The 17,928-nt window shown below is 38.7% G+C and overlaps 1 protein-coding gene across 3 annotated transcripts in view; it reads right to left on the bottom strand.

Annotated features, from left to right (window-relative positions):
• Positions 1 to 17,640, bottom strand: part of CSMD3 (CUB and Sushi multiple domains 3) — a 1,202,189-nt gene extending 1,184,549 nt beyond the window's left edge. For all 3 annotated transcript variants that reach the window (XM_045896021.3, XM_045896023.3, XM_045896024.3), the window contains exon 1: positions 17,442 to 17,640. In XM_045896021.3, the coding sequence (XP_045751977.1) occupies positions 17,442 to 17,619 (178 nt within the window). In that variant the 5' untranslated portion in view covers positions 17,620 to 17,640. The remainder of the gene's footprint in view (positions 1 to 17,441) is intronic.
• Positions 17,641 to 17,928: the final 288 nt, after the last annotated feature.

The raw sequence follows: 17,928 nt of genomic DNA, 5'->3' as shown, positions 1-17,928 counted from the left end.
GAAAACCTCCTAAATGCCGAACTATGGTCACTAATGGTGGATGAAGAATATTAAATTCTATCTGTTAAAAAAAATTCTGTTATACTCTTGAGTGTAAATTGATTGAATTGTATTTTCTTCAGAATCACAGGTGACTCCATAGGCTCCTCATACTTTTGAACCACTAAAAAGTCTAAGATCCCATAGGACTCAGTTTCCTCAGGTTACTATGGCAAGCCTCAACAGTTTATTATCAGATTTAGACTTGTTTCAAGAACAGTATCAAGAAATCAAACAGAAGTCAGAAATACATCAATTGTCAAAGAAGAATGGCAATAATTTAAGTTAGAACTGCATTAAGAACTAACTTCATTGTTAGCGTCTCCTTGGAACTTTCCAACAGGGAATTTACTTTCTTGAAGAATTTGACCAGGAGCACCCAGTTTGAGAATTATAAAGAAATATATTAGCACCGGGCGCCTGGGTGGCTCAGTCGTTAAGCGTCTGCCTTCCGCTCAGGTTATGATCCCAGGGTCCTGGGATCCAGCCCCACGTCTGGCTCCCTGCTCGGCAGGAAGCCTGCTTCTCTCTCGCACTCCCCCTGCTTGTGTTCCTGCTCTCGCTGTGTCTCTCTCTGTCAAATAAATAAATAAAATCTTAAAAAAAAAAAAGAAATACATTAGCACCATAGCTATTACATCTGCTAGATATTCGGAGCCATCTTGACAAATATTGGATTGGTTAGGGAGGTAAAATATAATTTCCCTTATGAAAAAGTAGACTGATCAAAATCTGTTCTGCATGTATAGTCACACATACACAAAACCATAGCTTGTCATCCATTTATTTTCAAATAAATATTACAGTATCATTGCTGTTGCAATAGCCATTATTTGTGGCAATGTATACTTCATAGAGTGCTTTCTCTTACTGATCCATTTGGCATCAAGATTACATGAAGTTTACAGAGAATGTAAGAGATAAGGAAATTGAGCCTAAAGGAAAACATTAAGGTCACCTGACCAGTAAAGATATAGCTGGTATTAGAGTCTACCTTCTATTCTATCAGATTAGAGATTGAGAATAATAGTTAATGTTTCCAAATTCATTTGCTGTCTAAGGTATCGAGCATTATTTGAAAATATGTTGTGAAGGGACCACACAATGAACAATTATTTCTGATAGCAAGGGTAATTTATCAGGGCTCAGTAATTCCTTGGATTCTTACTGTAATGATAATGAAGGTAGTGTTATTTTGAAGTAAGGGACTTTAATGCAGATAATTCAAGTAAAAGATACTGGATTATATATTCAAAAGTGAAAGTAGTAAAGGAGATTCATATTTTTTACATACTGAACAGCTATATAATTTTTTCATAAATGATCTTATTTCCTAGATATCAGTAGCCTCTGTTAACAGTTAGAAACATTGGAGTGTATAACAACTGAAAGATTTGGGCAATATAGATTGATTTTTCTGAGTACAGGTTGGACCTAAACTAAATTAATGAATTCAATTAACTATAATCTAATTCAAGTCTCCAAATGTTTATTGAGTGCTTACTCTATTTATAAGGTACTGAGTTAGGTATGGAGATTCTATGGTGGGTAATTTAAGATTTTGTGAGTGTTCCTTTTGACTCAATAAGAGTCACGATTTAAGGAAACATGATTTATTTCTTTTACATTTCTAAGAAATAAATTCACAGAAATTTTCCATGAAGTCTAGGTTATTGAAAATAAAGAAGAATATAACTAAATGTGAAATGAGACCTTATACACACATTACAATTAAGGCTCCCTTTCTATTTTAATTTGTAAAAAGAAAAACAAAAAACAATATCAGGCAGTGTTAAATACAATACCTAACTATGATAACATAGCACCTAAGTTTTTTCCACAATACACATTTTTTTTTCTTTCTAACAGTAAACTATAACTTAATAAAGGATTCAACAAAGCATGTCCAAACACTAACATAAGCCCTGTCCCTCTGGCAACATAACTAGTCTGACCTTTCTAAATTGTTACCCTTGACATTCCTGTTTTTGTTGCCTTCCCTTCATCCTGAAGCATGTAAAATAAATTGTTCCATGTTCAGAAATACTCCAGAAAAGAAATAACCTTATCCATGTGAAACAATTCAGAATTCATCTCAAGCTCAGAATTTTTTTTTATCCTCAAAGTTGATGAAATCCTGTTTGATGTGATGAAAAGAGCAAGGGTTTTGAGTTGAGCAGGCAGGGTTTGAACCCAATTTTCTCCACGTTAGCTAATTTCCTCTTCCTAAGTTGTTTCCTCAAATTTAGTAAGGAGTTAAGTTTATCAATCACTCCAAGTAGAGATGCTTCAATGAGAAGCACTCATAGTCCACAGTAGCAGACAAGGAACATCAGTTTCTTTTCTTGCCATGAAGATGAGAAAAGAAATGAAGAATCAGAAGAAATAGAAGTGCCTAGTGATTTACCTTATAGAGGGAGGTGTTTTCAAATGTAAAATGAACCATTATAAAAATTGAAATGGGAATACAGGAGACAAAATTCATAAATTGTGAATATTTGTGCTTAAAGCTGTTATTAATAAAAATGCATATACTTCTTATTTTACCTTGTGTTTACTCACTATTAACAAAATTTCATTGACTGTATGTAATTTGGGGTTTAGAAAGTACTTGAAGTGTATGTAACAGTTGCCTCTTTTAACCAAATACCCTTCTCAGAACTAGTTGAATTAGCAAAGATACTTGTTTCAAACTCTGACCTCAACTAATTGTATCCCTTTTTATAGTTTTCATGAAGGCTGGCTATGCATCTTATAGGTGGCTTTTCTGGGATTTTTCTTGTGTACTGACAATGAACAAGCCAGACTGAAAGCCTCCCCATTGCATCTTAAACAAACAGCCCATGTTATGACACAGTTGTTATATGTAAATTATCATTAATACTTTGAAAGAAAAAAGAGAGTTGGAACTTAAGAAGGAAAAACAAAATGAGTAGAAAGGCAGTGCAGGGTCCTTTGTATAATACAGCTTTGTGAAATGTAAAAGGACTGCTTTCTCCTTTGTTATATCAAAGAAAGGAGCTTAGATGTGGGTTTTGAGATGTTGGTGGAACCAGATCAGCATATCCTGCAAATTAACTCCCATGCATTAGTATGGGATCTCAATAAATGGAGCTAATACTATGTGTTGTGGAAAGTGTTAGAAATTCAGTGTGGTTCACATTATTCCTTCTTTTAGTTGTACCAAGTAAAACAATTCATGTTACCCGAAGTTCTTTTATCTCAACTTCTAGATTTACTTTTTTCACTGGAGTAATCTAAGCATAGAAGATAGCAATTTGCATAGATAATGGAAGTGTTTGGTTTTGATCTTTCATTAAGAATCAAGACTTTGAAGCTTAGAAATAGAAGAACCCCTTAATATGTGTTATATTAATAAACATTATATCCGGTTTCTTACACATTAAATCACCCTTAGATCACCAAGAAGTGAGCTTTATGGAATGTGAAAAAGGATAGGGAGATGACAATCATGAAGCAGGATGCCTGTGCAAACATTAAAATAACATGACTCATCAAAGTTTGAATGTGGGAATGAGAAAAATGTAAAATACAAGATCAAATTTAGAGAATGGTCTAACCTTGTAAAGATAGATCATCCTACTTAACTCCTATATAGCAAAATTGGCATTGTCCCAATGCCTTATTTCTTCCTATAACTATTCATACATCCTTCTACTGCTCTTAAAATCATGAATTAAAGACAAAGCAAAACAAAACACAATCTACTTATATATGTCTCCAATAAAGACAAAAAATAAGGAATAGAAAATTATGACAGAATCTGTTCTATTTATATTTAGTTTATATTGTATTTTATTTATATATTAGTTATTTATTTATATATTAGTTATTTGTTTTCCCCTTTGCATGTGTTGACCTTGGCTCAAGGCTTATTTTTGTGAATCACTAAATGAAGGGGTAGAGATTTGAATTTAAATTCGAAAGCATTAGCAAGCCAGTGAGTTCAGAGGCAGGAACTAATAGGAGGGGGAAAAAGGGCAAGAAGCACAATTTGCTGATCACAAAATATCTCAAAAAATACTGTTGTAGAAATACATGTGAGCTCTTCATTAATACTGGATAAACTAGTTAATATCAGTTGGCTGAACAGATAGGAGTCGATAAACATTTTTAATTGAAATTTACAAGGGAAAATTACATTAGATCACAAAATGATACATTCCATTGGAAATTTCGATGTCTATAGAATGTTAATACTTACCTGTGATAGGATAAAGATTTAAAATATAGGATATAGAAATGAAGGTGGTGTAAGCTACATTGATATTTTAAAAGAGAATCCCATTGAAGAACTTAACAATTTCACAATAACCAGATTGCTTTGCTATTATGTTCACAGGAAGTCTACTTCAAAATAAAGACTGTCTTGTTTTAGGGTAATGACTAGATCTTCATCTTTATCTCCTAAACATATTGACATATATTGGCCCTCAATAAATTATTGATGGGTGAAGGAAAAGGTTAATGAGTCCCATAACTGATAAGTAAGCTACCAATTATTTTTGTGGAAATACGATCTACTGACCACAGTCTTTCACAACAACTAACTTAAACTATGCCAAAACCACAGTATTTAATTCAAAATAATACTATTCTAAAAAAAAGGCTTATTAAACCAAATCGAAGTTTAGCCCAAAGAAAATGATGGAAACAATTAAGGTAATATTTACATGAAATAGCACAAGACATAACCTAATATGTCTAACATCTTCCAATTTCTTTTGAGGCCTTTGAGAATATTGCTTTGGAAAGAATTATATAACCAGAATATAGTTTTTCTAAAATACGGAGATTCAATAACCTATTCAACGAGAGGTAAAAGTAAGTATTAATCTTCAAATTATTGAAAAATGGTTAATTTCTAAGGACTTATACATTGGTAGTATTTAAAAATTAAGTTCAAAATGTCATTTCTGATTTTCATCTAATAATATATTAATGAATACTGTCAAGTTAACACAGATATTAAAGATTTCCTGGCACTTTGCTAGAAAATTGATTTTAAGAGTTTCTCTTTGACCTCCTTTAAAAAGACTTAACAGATAAAAGAGCAATCAAGTACTAGTTGAATTTATAGATGAAAATTTTTCTTTAAAAGCCATGAAAAGACTATCGGACATGAACTCAATACAGGTAATCATAGGCCTGTCAACAATTCTATTGCAGACTTCATTTAAGAGGCTAAAAGCTAAGAGGGTTTATCATCTCCATCATCTTAGAAACTATGAAGATGGAAGTTGACACACAAATTAGCAGCATGGATGCAAATTTGTTTAACCAAAAACATTTGAATCAGTTCAGCTGTTTTGATTTAGCCATCAGCCAAAAACCTTAACTCAGAGTTTCTCCGTATATGTGAACACTGAGTAAATATTTTGCCTAGACTACATACTTCAGTCAGTTAGGGCATGGAGCCAATAAATCCCAGGTAGCATGTTTCATATCTAGGAGATTTCCTTGTATTTTTTCTGCCTGTTCTCCTAACTTTGATCCGTTATCTTGCAAATGAAGCTTTTAGCAACACAGAGCTCCACATTAGAACAGGCAGATAGATCAACATAAATTCATTACCTAAATTTGGGGGAAATTCAAATTATGCTTCCAATAACAGATTTAAAAGAGTCATTCCTATATATGAAAATATAGTTTGTATATTGAAAAAAAATCATTTCTAAACATTACAAATTGCCTGAAGTTAAAGTCTTTTAACATGATCTTATGTTTAAGTAGAATAACAACAGACTAGATTCATATTATCTTTTCTATATTAACACATAATAAAATACAGCTTAAAATTGTATTTTTAATTTATTGACTCAGTTGGTAAACCTCTGATACCCATTACATGGTATTGTAAGAGAAAATGAAATTAACAACATTTTTTCTTCAGATTTCTTTCAAGTCAAACAACCCTCATAGTGTAAACAAACAAAAATAAAAGTTATGGCCTTGTAGAAAACTGAAATAGATATTTGAGACATTAGAATAATAGAAAACAGAGCTGATAATTTTATTAAGTAACTATGAATGAGAAACAAGAAGTTAATGGGAATGTGAACAAGCTCAAGAAAAGGCATTTAATTATCAATCTGCTTCCCATTCCCATCATCAAAATCAAGAAAACAAAATGTTAATTTGTAATTTAAAATCTCAATAAAGTGAATTATTATAATAGACTCAATTTTAAAATGGAGAATTTGACTAATAGTCAATTTCCAACATTAAATAAAAGTCTGGAATGCATAACGGTAGGAAATAGACTAGGAGACAGATTTTAGGGTACCTTTATCCCTGACTTCTGGAGGAATCTACATCTAGCTGTTGTAAGATACAAAATTATTTAAAATAAGGATGTCCCATTAAAAAGTATCCAATGTAATAAGTATATTCTATGAATAATCCATATGAAGGCATTTTTAGGATATCTGAACTTCAAAAGTAAAAACGTAGGTTAAAATGACATCTCTAAAATTATACTCACAAATAAAATTTTAATAATGCAAGTAAGAAAAAGGTTAGCTAATATCTGGAGAGTCAAAAGTTCAGAAAGGACAAAAGTACTTGTGTTACATATGAAAATAGATTTTATCACCTTCACATGAAAAGCTAACGCTAATTTTTTATACTTAAATATAATTTAGTATATGTGTAGGTGCTTTTTTTTTTTCTTGTGTATATTTCAATGCCCCTATTTAATTTTTAGGTTTATCTTTAAATTGAATGTTGTTTCTCATTTACTGGTATTATTACATTTCTGTATCTGTGTCTCCTTACATGATTACTTGAGGAAGTACTGTTTTGGGTCTGGTCATGATTTGGGGTTAGGCATAGTGGTCTCTCCTCTCAAGGAGGTTAATTCCCATAAACAAATTAGGACTAAATAAAGAAGCTCATAAAACAGTACCCAATAAAGAGAAACATGTACTGGACAGAAACTTTAAAGACCGTTTTGCACACTTTAAATCTTGGCAAGTCACTTCATTTCTCTGTCTTATCTCTTCTTTACATCACTGTACGTGTACTTTTAGTTAGAATGCAGTTATGGAATGAAGTAGACTATGTGGATGGAGCTTGGGTATGATGTTTTTAAAGCACATTCCTTTGCCCCAGCAAATAAATCTAATGCACATTCTCTGACTGTTAGACACTGGACTAGTTATAAGAACTTCCCCATCATTAAAAATCTATAGAACTGAATGGACGATTAAAGTACAATATGGAACAAATTTATTTGCCAAGGTTTATGATACAATTGGTAAGCCATTTTATAACCAAATATTAGTTTATTCGTGAAGTTGATAAATCCATCTGCATTTATAAATTTTACATTTTACCCAAGAGTACTGGGTTAGGATCTAAGGGTTATAAATTTTGGTTCCCTTTTTTTATACTTAATGCACTGAATAGTTCTATATTTTATAGTGACATACTTATGCATTACTGTGCATTTACTTCACTTAGTATTGCTTATAAAACTAAAAATATCTTTCACATCTCTCATACAGGATCATTAAAAGAATAATGTCAGGCAACTTGAGCAAAAAATGTTGAAGATTATAAAACAGAATTTATGGATTACTCTAACCATGAGATTTTATGTGTGTGCATATATATATATTTACATACTATATAGGTATATATATATATATATACTGAATATTAATTTTAATCTTTCTTTTAAATTAAATTCTCAAGGTCTCAGTTTTTCTCTTAAAACTGAAGAAGCTTACTTAGGAATTCAGTCCCTTATAGTTTTTACTTTTAATAAAGTCCATGAGCTTCTGAATCTATTTTCATTTCAGATTTCACTTAGCAAGTAGCTAGCCTTATGATCGTGGAAAGTCATTGTACCCCTCTGGCCTCAGGAGATGTGGATCATTTGTAAGTGGAGATAACAATCTGTATATAGGCCGTAAAAGCCATCTCACAAGATGCTTGTTAGAAGTCAAAGCAGGATAATGAGGGAGAGAACCACTGCTTAAGATGTAGACCATACACTTTATAGAAAGGGCTTAGCACAGAGATTTCTACATTAAAAAAAAAAAAAAAAAGACATAACAAAGAATTCTACCCTGGTCCTCTTTCCCCAAACATAATAACATCCTATATCCTCTCTCTATTGGATGCACTTCCGAGCATTCTAGAGACAACCTGATGGACTTATTTAATAGAAAACTAGAGGGTAGTCCTAGATTTTCTAATATTATTCGAGATTTAATAAATCCATTTCTGCAGAGTCTGTTTCCATTTATAAATTCCCTTTCAAAGTGGTATCCAACTATATTTTAAAACTTCTCATAGTTTTAAAAAACTTCCTCATCATTTGAAACTATATAATCATAAATGCTCCTTTTAAAATCTGCTAACATAAAACAAAGCAAGGAAGGACTTTATAATTTTGAACATGATAAACTCAGCTTTTAAGAGAATCACTCATCACTTTTTATATATTTCAGTCACTTTCTGAACATTTAAACCCCTCAAATGTAGTAGTATTCGTTATTTTGGAAATTTTACGCCTATATCTTTTTTTTAATTTTTATTCTTATGTTAATCCCCATACATTACATCATTAGTTCTAGATGAAGTGTTCCATGATTCATTGTTTGTGCATAACACCCAGTGCTCCATGCAGAATGTGCCCTCCTCAATACCCACCACCAGGCTAACCCATCCTCCCACCCACCTCCCCTCTAGAACCCTCAGTTTGTTTTTCAGAGTCCATCCTCTCTCGTGTTTCGTCCACCCCTCCGATTTCCCCCGCTTCATTCTTCCCCTCCCGCTACCTTCTTCTTTTTTTTTTCTTAACATATATTGCATTATTTGTTTCAGAGGTACAGATCTGAGATTCAACAGTCTTGCACAATTCACAGCGCTTACCAGAGCACATACCCTCCCCAGTGTCTATCACCCAGTCACCCCATCCCTCCCACCCCACCCCCCACACCAACAACACTCAGTTTGTTTCCTGTTTACGCCTATATCTTAAAGAGAATTTTAAATACTTCATATATCACTAAAATTGAAGATAATCCCTAACGTTATCAATTGTTCTTACACTATTAATACTTATAGAATGTACTATAATTTATATGGTAGAGTTTTGAATGATACCATTGTCATATAGATCACGTGAGAGAAATGTTCAGTTGTAAATGCAGATGAAAAGGACTGCTAATTTTATGTTAATATGGTTTAAACATAATAAAAACATGAAGAAAATAAATCCAGAACAGATTTTCTAGATTCAAAAGCTTTTAAATAAGAAATTGTGTCCAGGGACGCCTGGGTGGCTCAGTTGGTTAAGCGACTGCCTTCGGCTCAGGTCATGATCCTGGAGTCCCGGAATCGAGTCCCGCATCGGGCTCCCTGCTTGGCAGGGAGTCTGCTTCTCCCTCTGACCCTCCCCCTCTCATGTGCTCTCTCTCTCTCTCATTCTCTCTCTCTCAAATAAATAAATAAATAATCTTTAAAAAAAAAGAAATTGTGTCCAGATTTTAAGAAGAAATAAATAAGAATTTGATTTTAAATACTATTCCTTAAAGCTCTTTATGAGACATAAAAAAACATTCAATACACTGATTTTATTTTTATTGACTTGTAAGACTTGTATAGACTTTATTGAAGATATGACTATTTGATGTTACAAATTATATCAGCCTCAGAAAATATTTTCATTCCATAATTGTTTCTCTTTGTCTTATACAAAACAAGTGGTTAACAATTTAAAAAAATTACCATGAAACATGTAATCACTAATCTTATATAGTACTAATTGATATATGGTACTTAAATATTAACTTTTGTGATCATCTTCATTAGTATCATCTGACCAAACTCTAGTGAACTTGATAAGGTATGATAGAAAGAGAGTTGAACATGAACTTGACTGCCCAATGATCTTGTCTCAGTTCTGAAGCTAATGAATTTTTTTTTTAAAGATTTAATTTATTTATTTGACAGAGAGACACACAGCGAGAAAGGGAACACAAGCAGGGGGAGTGGGAGAGGGAGAAGCAGCCTTCCCACTGAGCAGGGAGCCCAATGCGGGGCTCGATCCCAGGACCCTGGGATCCTGACCCAGGCCAAAGGCAGACGCTTAACGACTGAGCCACCCAGGCGCCCCCTGAAGTTAATGAATTTTGTAACCTAGTAAAAATCACTTATCCTTTCTAGGCATGTGTCTTTCCTGTATAAAACATGAGCAATGAACTAGCTGATATTTAAGAACTCTTTCAGACCTGTAAATATCACAATATGTGACAACGAGATGAATTAACAAATTAGTAAATATACTAATCAATCGATATTAAATTAATGTTGGAATGTAGTGGATGAAATTAGCCCAGAAACAGGGGTAACTTTTTAAAGCTAAGGGTCTGCCCTCTTGCATGGAGCCAGCACCTGCAGCAACTGGATAAGCGTGATAAGCAGAAGTTTCAGAGTATTTTTCCAAAGTATAATAGCCAGGGAATGTGTCCAAAGTGAAATAATAGCAACTGAAAAGATACCATATTTATTTTTTAAAGAATTTATTTATTTATTTTGGAGAGAGAGAGTGAGAAAGAGCATGAGAGGGGAGACGGTCAGAGGGTGAAGCAGACTCTGCATTGAGCAGGGAGCCCAATGCGGGACTCGATCCCAGGACTCCAGGATCATGACCTGAGCCGAAGGCAGTTGCTTAACCAACTGAGCCACCCAGGCGCCCAAGATGCTATATATATATATATATATTTTTTTTTTTTTTTTTTTTTTTTACTGCTATGGACAAGTTAGGGCTACAAGTTAGGGATGAAGTATGTGGGAATTTACACTGGCTTTGCACATGGAAATGTATTTGAATAATACTGATGATAGCTACAATGCACTGTATATGTTAAATGTATAATCTCCCTCTCCCTATAGGCCTACTGATATTCTACTATCTTCTTTTTTTTTTTTTTTTTTTTTTAAATAGAGACTAGCACTGAAGTTTAGGAAAGTTGAGTTGCTAGTACAAGTATAACTGCTGGCAAAATCATTATTTGACTTCAGGTCTCAGTAGCTCCAGAACTCTTGCTCTTTACTGTAGTGGTTCTCAAACTTTAGAGCACATCAGAATTACCTGGATGACTTGTTAAAAACACTAATGTCTATGCCCAACTACCAGGGCATCTGTTTCAGTAAGCCTGAGGTGGGCACCTGGGAATTCATATTCTTAACAAGTTTCCAGAGAATGTTGATGCTATTTGTTCAGAAACACTTTTAAAATCATTGTAGTGCAAGCATTTAAAAGCCGGGAGAATAATATTGTGATATCCAATACCAAATGATTACCATTGATATTCTTATTATCCAGTTACAAGGTGTGAATATTGTAAATGTAGACTTTTTAGAGGAGATTTCAGATCGAGTTGTGGTCAATAGGCCATGATTATATAGAAAATATTAATACTTAGGAATCTTTAACCAGCACCAAGTAGTAGCTTTACAAAGGGCCTGATGGCATGAAATGTATTTGATGGCTACAAGATTGGAAGCTTGAGAGAGAAGGATGACCATCAATACTGAAACCCTGAATACTGGAAGGTATTTGACAAATTGATTTTTCTGTGACATTTGTAAACATGATATTCCTGATGAGAATGAGAGCCTTATAACGGGCCTAATTCTAAGAAAATCTTGTAGACATGGAGATTGATCTCTTTGGAAAATACCATGAATCACCCACCTGCTAACTTTAAGAGAGAAAAGACTAATTTGGTAACAATAGCGTCTGTTCTAACATTCTTAACAGACCTCATCCAAAAGCCAAATCAGAATTGCCACTGTATCCCTAAACTACCCCTGTGCCCTATGAATAAAGGGAATGGACGAAAGAGGTAGAAAGGGAAGCTGTGTTTTAATGCATATATATAGATAAATAAAATGGACTTAAGTTTTATTTGTATCTCACACTTTTTTTGTATCTCACACATTTTTTCTAATCTCTTTAATTTGCAGTCATTTTACTTTTGATCTTTCAAACATTGGACTTTGAAGTATAAAATGGCATATTTTCCCAAATAGTCATGTTGCTTAAAGTAACCGGTTCCTTAGATATATTGTTTGGTGCTTCACAGTAATTTCTTAAAGTGGACAAAACACTGAAGCTCTTTCTGGAGACCCTGATGTTAACTAGAAAAAAAGTGACCTTTTGGTACACAAGGAGGAGGATATTTAGAGACTAGTGAAGTTCAGTTCAGTCCCTTTCAGTTATTTGTATTTGAGATCTTAGACAAGTGTTTTAGCATTAGAGGGTTCCCACATGAATACAAAGACATTATTAATTGCTCTATCTCTCCTACCTTTTTTCAGAGCTCACTTGTGATAGTTTTACTATGTGTAGAATCATGTATAGATGCCATTTGCTATTGCTTTATTATTTCACCATTTCCTTAGATACCAAATTGTGTGTTCAAGAAAAAGACGTATATACCCAAAATCTATTCAGCTATTCCACAAATAGTAAGGCTAATTAATATCATGAAGAGTAATAACAACTACTGCAACTAAGTCTATGCTCCTAAGGTAATTCTTTGTCTTTTCTCCCTGAAGGATCTCAAAGGAGCTGGCATCAGATTTTCAAGGGGTTGAACCCTGCTCCTTAATTATTTCTGCTCACACACTCTTCCTACACAGGCTTGATGCAGCTCCCCCCCCCCGCCCCCGCCCCGCCAATCCCCCAACACCAGAAGATTCGGGAAAACACGGTGCTGCAAAATGACATTTCAGAACAATCTCAACAAGGTAACTGTTCAGGGGAAGCTCAGCTCAGAATTCTGGGAGCTGTTCAAGCCTTTTCAGGGCGGCAAATTGGGTTGGCTGAGCAACTCGGTGGTGCAAAGCCTCCCCGAAGGCGACGTGCTCAGGGAGAAGGGAATTCGCCTGATGCCTGAGTCGATCTTTCTTTCTGTGGTCGTCCTGCTTCGTTATTATTCTGCAACGTGCTGCAATCCCTGTGCGCGTCCGGCTTTCGACCCCGAGCTGGCCACTCCAGCGGCTCCGGTAGAGGACCGCACGGTGACTGGGATGACCCCATGCTGCTTCGTTTCTTCTGCCCTTTCCCCTAGGGTCCAGCTAAGCCCTTGTGGCTCTTGAACCCTGGGCCTGCCTCCCGCTTTTCTTTTTCCCCAGCGACAGAGCTGGGGTGGAGAATGAAGGGGTCGTAGAGGGACAGCAATCCCAATTACTTGTTCCCCAGTGAGTTTTCGAACTCCCGGAATGCCCATCACAGGAGAAGTTGTTTGAGTGACGGCAGCGCTGCGGTCAGCTTGGGGAAAGGGAGTTTTCTCGATGCCCGCGCCGGATAGCGCGGCAGCCGGGTCCACGGCACCGCCAACCCTCTAGAGGCGGGAACATGGTCTTACTCTTCACCCGCCACGCATTCAGCCTCGGGCCCCCCCACAGACACACACGTGCACTCTCGAGGCCTCCCGAAGGCCCCTCGGCGTCAATCCATGTGGATGTCCTCCTCCCAGCAATACACACACGCGCCAAGGCCAAGTCAGGCGCTCAGTTTTCAACCTCGGCTGGTTCTTTGAAATTTCGTGGAGTCTGGCCTTCCAGAGGAAATTAAAAAGTATTCGCAAAGGAAAAAGACGGGAGGACACCTGCCCAAACTGCAGCGGGACCCCTGCCTCAAACACAAAATGTTATCTCCCAGCAGGTGTCTCAAACGTGCTAACCTCAAGGGAAGGCTTTTGACGGTGGCGATGAAGGGGAAGTGGGTTTGGGTTTTGGTTTTTTTTTTTTTTTTTTTTTTTGGTTTGTTGTCATTATTGTTTTGTGAAGACTTTAACTTACTCCATTCCCTTTTGAAAAGCTCCCTCAAGACATGCCAGATATTTTCTGCCAGGTCAGACTGTCGCCTGAGGGCGAGGAGTGAGGGCATCAGTCCCCGAAGACGCGACGCGCAGGGGTCTGAGACCCCGGGGCGCGGCCACCCTGGCAACGGCAAAAGATGCTTCAGAGGTCGCTGGCAGCTCTCCTCCCGCAGGGCCACCCGCGACCCTTTTTAGCTGAGGAAGAGGGCGTGAAACCCACTGTTCCAGAAGAGCTCTGTGGCAGGAGTAATATCTCCTTGGGATCCCAGAGCACGCAGAAACGTGGATCCTTCTCGAAGTCGAAGTCCGGGGTCCAGCCCGAGCCCCAGGAAGCACTCCCTGGGTGTGCAGGGTGTGGAACGACAGGCTCTCCCACCTGTCGACCGAGGTCAGTGCTTCCTGAACCTTCGCAAGGTCCCCGCACCCTCTGCCTGGTATCTCCTGCACTGGCTGTGTGATCTCCCGAGACGGAGCGTGGGAAAGTACCCCCGAGTGTCTGTTTACGTGGGCGGGACGTTTAAGCACGACTTGGAGATTCACAGCTTCTATGTGAGTGAAGCCTCAGCAGACACGCTGCAGCTGCAGGCTGCGTTTCAAAAACCTCTGCCTGCCTGCCTGCCTGCCCGCCTGCGCGGGCGCGCTCGAGTGGGGTGTGTGTGTGTGTGTGTGTGTGTGTGTGTGTGTGTGTGTGTGAGAGAGAGAGAGAGAGACAGCTTAAAATAGGCATGCGTCAGGTCTAAGCAGCTCCCCACCCCAATTTGGAGTCCTCTGTCGGCCACCTTTTGAGATGCTGACAGTGGAGATAAAATGGCCAGATAAGGTTGGCTGTCATTTCCAACCCCAGTGGAGCAGTTCAGGCCTACTACCTAAGGCCACTTTGTCTTCTATTCGGAGGCGTTTCCTCCCACTGAGCCTCTCTGTCGTTGCTGTTGTAGGCAGACGTGAGATGGTGAAGGGATGGAAAGTACGGGCAAAAGGTGGAATTCTTGTGGCCTGAGCTGCTTACGTGGAAAACCGCGCACCTCCGACTTCCCGAACACTCCTGCTAACCTAGATTAGGACCTGCAAAGCTCTTAAAACGACTCCCCATTCTGAGCTTTGCTTTGGGCCAGAGAGTCCAGAAGAAACAGTGTGGAAAACAAAAGCGGTCATAGACATTGGGAGAAACACCATTTAAGCCATTTCAGCAATCACGGTTTTAGAAAAGCCTTGAGATTGAGGTGAAATTAAAATAAAATAAGAAGAGGGGAAAGGAGAATAAGCAACTGTTAAGACCGGGACCAGCCACCGATAGGGAACAGGTCTAAAGCATACAGCCCAGGTAAGTTTGTTTCTCAGAATTTGAGGACAGCGTTCCAAGTTGTAAAATATAGGAGAAACCTTCCGAGTGGCAGATAAGTGACAAAGAAGAACCTTATTACCATTAAAATGTTTTTTAAGTTCCGTAAAAAATTGATTTTAAACGGGACCAAAGCAGTGTGACACACTCTTTCTTCTCAATGTCCCTCAAACTGGAATGTACTCCGTGGAGACCAGTGGTCTCAGCCCAAAGTCCAGGAGCTGTGAGTAGAGGAGAGGGGTCCCGTTTCTGGTGTCATTTAGACCATATTAACGCGCCCTTCCTTTCAGCGGCGGGTCTTATTCAGAAAATACGGTAGTGCGAGCTGCCGGTCTGTAATTGCAGGCAACGCCGTTCAGTGTTTGTCAGGCTGGCGTGCTCTCTCGGCTTTGGAGACTCCCTCCCCCATCTGCCCCTCGAATGTGTTTTGGCTCAACAGGTATCACATGAAAACTCGCACTTAACCGCGGTCATCCTCTAGCAGGAGCCACCCCAACATTTTTCTTGCCAGGAGCTGTTGCCGGCTCCCTGCGCCTCCCCCACGCCGATTGCCTGTCTAGCAGTCAGCCCCAGGGCCATCCATTAACCACCGACTCCCAGTGGCAGGCGGACTAAGCACAAATGTGAGGCTCTTCGCACGTCGAGCCGGCGACGAAAACGAACCCATTGTAAGCAACCCGAGACGCTTTTTGTGCACCAGGCAGTGTAGTTACCCTGCTTGGGACAGGCGTTTTGCCTTAGAGCTGAGCTGAGGCTCCAGGGAAAGGGGAAAAAAATCAAGCTTTAAGGATCAGGTTGGGATTACAAGACAGTTGCTGCCACAGACACCAGAGGCGACTTCTTGGCATTTAGGGATGTAAATTAAAATTCGAGACATGTCACCCATCCTTGCTCCTAATAGAATGAGAGGTAACCCCTTCAGCTCCCTCCACCCAAAACATGAATTATCATTTCCACTGAATGCAAATGGACTGCCTTCTGTGGGGGGACAGCCAGCTGCAAGCTGGACAATAAACTGTTTCATAGAGACACGGCCCGATTGCGGTTCAGAGAGGCACTCCTTTACAAAGGAAGAAGCGTCCAGTTTGTGTTGACAGCCTTGGCGCGCCTGGGCCAAAACACCCCCCACTACCCACCCTCCACCCTCACCCCGGACACACAGACACCCGGGATTTGAAACTAGCTTCACTGAAAGCGATCGCATCTATTTGAGCTGCCATGAGTATGGGGAGGTGATTTTTCAAAAATTATGGCATGAGTCATAAACACCTCCTGAGTATTCTTTGCAGCAATTAATGGGCAGCAGGGTGCAGGAGAAGTTGTGGAACAGACCTGGGGATCTATTTTCTCCCAGAGGACAGCTTTTCTTCCAATGATTCTGTCCCTTGCTTTCTTGCTTAGGAATACATTTTACATCCCACCCACCCCCTCCCCTCGTCTGTGCATGTGACACTCACTCTACCTGTCTGAACGCTAAGACTTGCTGGGGATTTTCTTTTTGGTCGTCAGCTAATGACTTTCCTCCTACCTTCATTCATCCCCAAAGGTGGATCCTTACACTTCGTGGCGTCTCAGACCCTTGTAAAGCCTCATTTTAAGCCAAACCTCTACCAGGGAAGCTCCCATACCATTTATCAATGCATAAGAGCCCACGTAGTAAAAATTAACATATGCACTGAGACATTCATGTTAGTGAGGGGATGCTTGGAAGACCCCTGTGCCCTAATGCATTCAACATCAGCACATTCCTAGCATGTCAATAACTTTCCTACCTGAAAGGGTTAAAAAGCGTTTACACGAGTGTCTTTAACATAAATATTCTAGCCAAAGCATCAAATCCCACTGGTTTGACTAGAAATCAAGGTAATCCTCACCACCAAGTAAAGTCTTGCACAGGAATTCTGCCTGGATATCCACTAGTTAGAGGCTATACGAACCAACTCACGTATTCGTTTGAGCATACTGCAAGAATATTTATTGAGCACAAGCTCAATCACTGCATTGAACGCCAAATCTGGCAAGCAAAATGCATTTCCTATCTGGGGGTGGGGGGCGAAAGAGCTGTGAATCAACTCCTTCTTCAGTATTATCATTATTTTATCGGTGCAAATTGCAAAGTAAGCTACCAGCCTTTTTCCGGCGACAAGTCAGCTCACCTCCATCCAAAGCAGAGGGGACCCCGAAAGCAGACCTACCTTTCACATGAGACACCGTCAATAAAAAGACGAGATTCCAAAACGTAAATCCACTTTTAATCCCCATTTTCTTCATCAGGATGAAGTCTAGGCGGCCACATTTAGCGCATCTTCTCGTGCCAGGCTCCCGGGGTTTGGATTCCTTTGCTCGGCTTTCCCCTTTGCGGATCCCTTTCATATTATTCGCGAGCTCCTAATTCCTGCTCCTCAGCCCGGCGCAGTGGAGTTGTTGCTGTTGTTGGTGCGCGGTCACAGCTCGGAGTGAATGGTGTTTCTGGGATACCACAGCAACCTTGACGAGGACTCAACCATCTCTCCAACGGGGGCACAAAGTCTCTGCTACTCTGGATTCTGTCTTTTCCTGTGCTCCCCCCCCCAACCCCCCACCAAAATCTACCTCAATTCTAGCTCGTTATAGCAACCACTAGAAACCACTAGTGGGCTTCCTGAAGCCCAGCTCCGGCTCTCTGACAAACTCCCCACAATA

The sequence above is a fragment of the Mirounga angustirostris genome, unplaced genomic scaffold, assembly GCF_029215605.1.
Source record: "Mirounga angustirostris isolate CCGP_5_RB_7025 unplaced genomic scaffold, mMirAng1.0.hap1 SCAF_4, whole genome shotgun sequence".
Classification (NCBI taxonomy): Eukaryota; Metazoa; Chordata; class Mammalia; order Carnivora; family Phocidae; genus Mirounga; species Mirounga angustirostris.
The sequence above is the reverse complement of the archived record's forward strand: the minus strand, read 5'-3'. Positions and strand labels throughout refer to the sequence as shown.